The 8,139-nt window shown below is 31.6% G+C and overlaps 1 protein-coding gene across 1 annotated transcript; it reads left to right on the top strand.

The window, feature by feature from the left end:
- Nucleotides 1–2,636: 2,636 nt before the first annotated feature.
- Nucleotides 2,637–5,219, top strand: LOC131874012 (receptor-like protein 33). Its single transcript, XM_059217214.1, has one exon. It carries the CDS (start codon nt 2,637–2,639, stop codon nt 5,217–5,219), a length of 2,583 nt encoding a protein of 860 aa, XP_059073197.1.
- The last annotated feature ends 2,920 nt before the right edge of the window (nt 5,220–8,139 follow it).

Below are 8,139 nucleotides of genomic sequence, written 5' to 3'. Positions count from 1 at the left end.
ATACTTATAAAAAATAGTAAAAAAAAAATACTAAATAAAGTGTGGTGCCTAGTGTAAAGTTTCAATTTCAACATTTTATCAACAACTAAAATATAGTGTTTACTTTATAAAAAACTATGTTCAAATAATATTTTATTTATTTTTTAAATTACAAACATAAAATACTAAAAATAATATATATTTTATTAGGTTACATTATTTAAAAATTCAAAACATATATTTCACTTTCTATTGATCCAATTTAAAATGTTTAATCAAAATTGGTCATTTCCTTTATAAAAGCGTGACACAACTTTGTACTTTTACTCATTTATATTTTTGATTTGATCTTATTTTGGGTGCCAACTGCATATAATCAATGACAACCATATAACTATCATCGTTTATATTTTTAGTTAATTTAGATGAAAATCATATAAAATTACATAGAAACTTAAATTAATAAAAATATATTTTTTTGAATTGTACAATATTGTTATTTTCTATCTTATAAAATCAATTGTAAAATATGTTTATGTAACCATTCAATCATTTAATGATCATGCATTTCTCTTTTTATTTCTTTTAATTCTATAAAGATTAAAATTATTAGTGCAACTTTGAAATTTTTTATATTTTCTACAGGATTTTTTGAAGAAGGGTTGTTACAAAATTACATTACAATAGTCATTAGAATAATAAAATTAAATAAAAAATATTAAAGACACCATTACAAATATATATAAACTAATATAAAAAAAAAAAACAAGAGAATGCCCACGTTCAAACCAATCTTAATTTACTAAGCAAAAATTGATGTCCATCATAAGATATTAGGATTGATTACTAAAGCCATATATTTTTGTCTAAGATTTTGCAAGTTTACAAACAATTGATGGTTAAAACGTTTAGAAAAGATTGAAAATGATAGATTATATTTAAAAAAAAATTATGATTATCTAATTTTGTCGGCATTCCAAAGACTTTAAAAAATAATCTCTTTATATTTCATACATGCCAAAAATAATTCAAAAATTATGATTTTAACAAAGTTTAATATATCTCCACAATGTTAAGACTTTTTCTTCATCCAAAATTATGACTTGTTTATCATATTAGCAAATGAATGATATCAACAATATAAATTTGTATGTGTGATTTTGTTAAAAGATATTAAATCAATAAAAATATAACTTTCTTAAATTATAGTTTTCTTATTTTCTACTTTAAAAGTAATTGTAAAATATTTTATATCTAATCATTAATCAACACAATTATTGATGTGGTTTTGAAAATTCTCAATTAATCATGCACTTGTATTTTGTTTCTTACATTTAAAAGAATTAGAACAATTAATGTGGATTTGAAAATTCTAGTATTCTCTAAACTATATTTCAAAAGGTTGTTAAAAATCTAAATCAATAATTTCAAAAAGAAAGAATTGTTAAAAATTGAATTGTTGTGAAAAATTTATATTAATAATAAGATTTTTTTTTAAATAGCTATTAAAAATCTAAATCAATTATTATCAATTCTTTATAATTCAATCATCATTTCATTCTCAAAACTAACTTATGTCAATTTATAATTACAATTATAACATTTCTTAAAAATATAAAATTAAGTAAACATTATCATAAATATACAAAGTTCACAAGTCAATGTGAAAACATGAAAATATAAAAACGATAACATTGACAAAATTGCATGTACTATAGTTATGAATATCTTAATTTTCCACACGGCTTTGAAAATAATTACTCAAGAGTGTGTCCCCATCTTCCACACTCTCAAGACTTTGGTTGTCATTCAAAATTGTAAGTAAATGACTAAGAAAGGGGCCTACAATTCATGTACATGTTCATGTTCATGCACTCATCTTACCCCAATCTTACGTCATGCTAATGACACGCCCTCTACCTCAAAATTAGAGGCGTGCTTAAGCAGGCTACCATTCATTGCTGTACATCAAAATTTTCCACACGTTACTAGAAAGACTTTGAAAATTATAATTGCAAAGACTTTGACAATTATCATTTGAATACAACTGCAAAGACTTTGAAAATTATACCTGCACGACTTCCACGCGTTCAAGACTGAAAATTGTATGAAGGCAACTTACGCTTCTTATAAATACTCATCTAATTTCACCCATTTCCATGCAATGCAAGTAACCATTAATATTCATACCCTCTCTCAACATGGGTAAACCAATGTTTTGGGTGGTCCTCTTCCTAGCCATGCTCGCCTCTCCTTGCTCCTGCTCCTCCTCCTTATGGGGAGGATGCCCTCCTCACGAATTATCTGCCCTCAACCTCTTCAAACAACACCTGCTCGATCCATATCATTCCCTCGCATCGTGGAAGGGCTTATACTGCTGCTCTTGGAAGGGAATCACCTGCCACAGCCTCACTGGCCACGTGACTCGTGTGCATCTTAGCCCCTTTCCTTATCCCTTGTCAGTACTAGTGAGGAATTCAAGCAGCCAAATATTCCCTGCTTTATTCCAACTGCAGCATCTGGAGTACCTCGACCTCAGTTGGATTGACTTGTCCCCTCTTTCCATCCCTTCACACCTTCCGAGCCTCAGCACATTGACGCATTTGAGCTTGAGAGGTTGTGGGCTTACTGGCCGAATACCAAGTGAGATTGGGAACATGTCTCGCTTGACATTTCTGGACATCTCCTACAATTCTGATCAGGAGACGAGGCAGTCGAGCTCGTGGATACGAAATTTGCGAGGGTTGGAGCACCTTGGACTAGCATATGTGAATCTGACAAGAGACGTGGTAGAGAGTGTTGCTTCTCTTCCCAATCTTACATCACTTGTCACGTCTGATATGCCAGGTACACCTCTCTCTCCTCTTGGAAACCTCACCTCACTCTCCCATCTCCAGCTTGTTGGTACTTACTTCACTCAGCAGCCATTTCCCATTTGGATTTCTAACCTTACATCTCTGGTTTCCCTCTACCTCAGTGAGTACAATATCTCCAGTTCCATGCCTTCTGCTGTTTTAAGCCTTCCACACTTGAGGAACCTTGAGTTGATTGGAAACCCTGGTCTCAAAGTCAACCTCTCTTCCATTGTGCAACATGCTTCCCAGCTCAGTAGCCTTTATATTGTAAATTCAGATGTGGGAAGAATGATTCCAAATTCTATTGGAAATATGTCCTCATTAACTGCCTTAGATCTTGCTGATAACAATATTCAAGGTAGACTTCCAGATTCTATGGGGAATATGTCCTTGCTGACCACCTTAGCTCTTTGTGATAACAATATTGAAGGCAGTCTTCCAGATTCTATGGGAAATATGTTCTCATTGACCAGCTTGGATCTTTCTTATAACGCTATTCAAGGCAATCTTCCAAGTTTTATTGGAAATCTCTCACAACTTGAATATTTGGATCTTTCCAGAAATTCACTAAGAGGCAACATTCCATGGAGCTCTTTAGGTGGGCTATCAAAGCTTTCACTTCTTTTTCTTGGCTCAAACCAATTAAATGGAAGCATACCATCTACTTTTGGTAATCTCTCATCTTTGATCATGCTTGATGTTTCAAATAATTCTTTAAGTGGCACATTCTTACTCTCTCAACTAGAAAATTTCACAAAGATTCGTTACTTGAGTCTTTCTGATAATTTCTTGAGAGTGAAAGTTGAAGACTTTTGGATCCCAAAATTTCAACTTCAAGCTTTGTATTTGAGTTCTTGTAATATGGATGGTGATTTCCCATCTTTTCTATCCACCCAATACAATATAAGAGAACTCGACTTGTCCAACAATTCTCTTGGTGGAAATATTCCTGATTGGTTGTGGGGCCTTACATCTTTCAACACACTCAATCTCTCATGTAATCAATTTGGAGGAAAGCTTTTGTCATCAAAGTTTGGTAAGTTGAATGCTCAATATGTTGACTTACATAGAAACAAGTTACAAGGGAATGTTTTAGTTCCTCATTGTGATGTGCAATTCTTGGACATGTCTGAGAATCAATTTGATGGCATCATTTCAGAAAACATTGATGACTATGGCCAGAGTCAACTCAATTATTTGTCACTTGCAAATAATAATATGAGTGGTGTCTTTCCACGTTCTATTTGTGAAGGAGATCACTTGGAGGTTCTAGATGTGTCAAATAACAGGCTCACAGGTAATATTTTTGCAAGTTTTGGGAATTGCTCAACAACACTAGAAGTGTTAAATCTAGAAAATAATAATTTGGAAGGTGAGATTACAAGAATGGTTTGTCTTCAAACATTGAAATTAGGAGGCAACAAACTACAAGGTACAATTCCATCATCACTTCAAAATTGTACTTCTTTGGAGATTCTAGATTTGGGATATAATAACATGCAGGGAACCATTCCAAATTGGATAGGGAAGTTAATTGGTCTTCGAATTTTGGTGTTGAGATCTAATAAATTCAAAGGTGGAATACCCTTAGAGTTGACAAAATTAGAAAATCTTCAAGTCTTGATTTTGTCAAATAACAATCTATCTGGAGCTATTCCAAGTAGCTTAAGAAACTTGAGAGCAATGACAAATCAAACACAAAGTGCAGATGTCCTCCTTCAATACTCAAATTCAAGCTCAATGCCTTATTTAGATAAAATGGAAATAAACAACAAAGGGCTATTTCTAGAATATGTGAAATCTTTGGCATTGGTTCGATGCCTTGATCTCTCAAACAACAACTTCTCAGGTGATATTCCTGAAGAAATTGGATTCCTCATTGGTCTAAGGATTCTCAATTTGTCAATGAATCATCTCCATGGAAAAATTCCTACTTCTTTTGGAAATCTTGTGCAGTTGGAGTCACTTGATCTTTCAGATAACAATCTTATTGGAAATATCCCTAATGAACTACAATCTCTCACATTTTTAAGTTACTTGAACATATCTTGTAATAATTTTTCAGGTAGAATACCACAAGGAGCTCAATGGTTAACATTTGATGAGAGATCGTTTTCAAACAATGCAAACCTTTGTGGACTTCAGATCAAAATAAATTGTTCACCTTCTCCTCCTTCAAATCAAATTTATGATGAAGATGTGAGTGAGCATGAGTGGGAGGAACATGTGTGGTGGGAGGTGGGAATTGGATTGAGCTTTGGATTTGGGTTTTCAATTGTTATTGGAGTATTATGTTTCAACAAAAAATGTAGAAAAAGATGTTTCAAAGTTATGGATGACATTATTGTCATTCTTGATCAATGTATTCAAAAAATTATCTTTTAATAATTATTTTAATACCCCTCTCTCTTCCATTTCCCCTTCTCTTTTACCTAAAATATTTCCTCTATGAAGGTTGTGTAGTGGATGTATGTGTACTTTATTCTTTTGTTATTTTCTGTGGAAAACATTAATTTAAATATTAGATTAAGTAGTGTCTCAATCTATAAGATGACTTAAAATTAATATTGAAACTAAATTCAATTGTTTATTAGTTCCTATCAAGGCGGGATACTATTGCTTCCATCAATCTAATTTTTTAGTTAGTTCAACCAATCAGAGCAAAGAATTAAAATTTTTGAACAAAAAATTCATAGTGCAACTCTTATTTTTATTTTAAATAATTTGTTTCTCATATTTTTCTTTTATCTTATTAGTTAGAGTAAGTGAAAAATTCAAATTTTTTCAGAAAAAATAAAAATTTTAATTCATTTAATTCATTAATGATATGATTAATATGTATTTGAGTAATAGTTATTTATGTATATGCAAATATGATATTGTTTTTGTTTTACATATTAATTCAAATTTATTTTAGAATAACATTTATCATATTTTTACTTTGTCATTTATTTTTATAAAATTTATTCTTAATTAAAGTGTATTTTTTACTAAATTTTAATTAAAAGTTTTATTTTTAAAATTTTATTTAAATGTCATTCTTAGTTTAAAAGTAAAAGAAAACAAAGATAAATGTAAATAAGTATAATAAATTTAATATTAAAATAGATAGGTTAAAAATTCATAAATAGGGGAAAAATATATTAGTTGATATTTACATTTTGAGGCATGTGAAGAATTAGTTTGCAACACAATAAGTTATTATTTGTTGAGGAAAATAAGCCAAGTTGATCTTTCCTCCTTTATTGAGAAGTTGTGATAATGCAAATCTTTGTTCAAAAGCATGAGTTTTTAGAGACTCTTTGTCAAACTCAATTCCACAACTACATGAATAATTCTGGAATTGGTGTAGGAATGTGCGATGTTTTAGCAAAAGTTTGCAGTTTATGTGGAGAAACATCCTTTTCCTTAAGATATTATTTTGACTTGGCTCTTTCCTCTTTAAATCTATTTTTTGACGAAGATTATTCTTCTTTAAGTGTCGAGGAGTGGTCATATGAGTGATCAAAGTTTCAGTTTTAACTAGGTTGAATTGAGAATAATATACCTTGTTTTGACACCCAAGCTTACTAAGTCAAATAGAGGGTTTAATATTCCCCTATTGATATGACTAAGTGCTTCAAATGATGTAATGAAGTTCCCTGATGGAGGATGATTTGTCCTGATATTGGAAACTAGATTGATTTGACTAACTTGGATAACTAGCTAAGTATTTGATGTTGATATTGGTTGAAGTTGTGAAACTTAGATCACTAGTTGGTATCCCCTGATTTTGTTTAAAGAAACCCTATCTATGACAATTGAATCTGAGAGAAGACCTAACATGGTATCCAAAGATGGTTTCAATTTTATGAAAAAGTTGATAATCTACTCTTTGTCTGAGACAATTTTTGTTAAGGATGCGCTAAAACAAATGGAGTACGCACTAAAATAATTATCAAATGTGCTACTCTAATCTTCTCATGTGCTAATTTGTTTGGAAAATGCGCTACTTGGTATTTTCCGACTATTGATATTTTTAAATTTTTTTTAAGAACTACTTGCTATTGGATGCACTGAATGTGCTAATGTTTACTTCCTAAGCTCTATTAAATGATTAATATGTACTACAATGTTGTTTCAAAGTGATGTGCTAAGATACTTTGAGTTTGAAATATTTTGACACTTGACTTGTGTTTTTGTAAAAAAAATATTTTCTTAGTGGATGATCTTCTAAATATGATTTGAAAACATAGTAGCAAGTAATAAGACAATTTGTCTAGTCTAAATAATAAGTGTATGTTCAATAGGATATTTTCAAATCCTTGTTTGTTTCCACTAGTTTGAACAAGAAAAAAACATCAAGTCAACTCTCTAATCTCAACGATCATCAATAATATCATAGCTCACACTTGATACTCCTTCAGCTCAAATATCCCTATGAAACCCTAAGGTGCGCCTATTTTTTTTTCCTTTTTATAGAAGTTGAAGAAAAGAGAATTGGTTCTCAATTGGATCGTTTTCTTGGGAGATGTATGGTGAGTGTCTTGGGTGTGGATTCTTCCCTCACCCTTGCACTATGATATTAGAAATGTTTGGATAACTGACTTGGTGAGACTTCTACTCTTAAAGATCTTAATAAGGCTTTTGTTTGGTCTTCAATGATAAACTCCCTCGGGTTGCTTCCCAACCTTTAGAACAAATGATTTATGTATCTCAAGGATAATAGGGGAAGTATCAGAGCCAAGTTGCAAACACTAGGATCTTTGGTTTCATGTGTGCCCTTAGTTGGCGTGAGGTGTATCGACCTTATGTTGTATGCTTGTCCTCCTTTTTGTATGTGTGTGATTGAGTAGACCTTAACGTGTGTATAATGGTTATGTTTACACCTTGTTTTCACCTTCTTGATGTTGATGTCTTTGAGTGATTATATGTGCTTTGTTTTCTTATTGATGTCTTGGTCTATTAGTGTAGGTTTTTTATATTTATTTTTCCTACACATTATTAAGCATACTTAGGTTATACTAGGATGGTTTATGTGAGGACACGCGGCATAGTCCTACATTTACATGTGTCATTCACACCCACATTTGGGTGGTTGAATGTCACACCCTCTTTTGGACTCATTTGCCACCTCCCCATAGCCATTTGTTTGTCCCTACCTGAGTTGGTTTGCCACATGTTTGGCATTTTCCACGTAGGCACAACTTCCACCTAATTTGGTTATTTGGGAGCTATTATTCCTCTTGGAATTGTGTGCCCACATTTTGCTATATAATCAGCACTCACCTCTCCCTTATGAGTGAATTTTAGATCTAACTCAGAT

The sequence above is a fragment of the Cryptomeria japonica genome, chromosome 3 (genome assembly GCF_030272615.1).
Source record: "Cryptomeria japonica chromosome 3, Sugi_1.0, whole genome shotgun sequence".
NCBI classification, from domain to species: domain Eukaryota; kingdom Viridiplantae; phylum Streptophyta; class Pinopsida; order Cupressales; family Cupressaceae; genus Cryptomeria; species Cryptomeria japonica.
The sequence above is the reverse complement of the archived record's forward strand: the minus strand, read 5'-3'. Positions and strand labels throughout refer to the sequence as shown.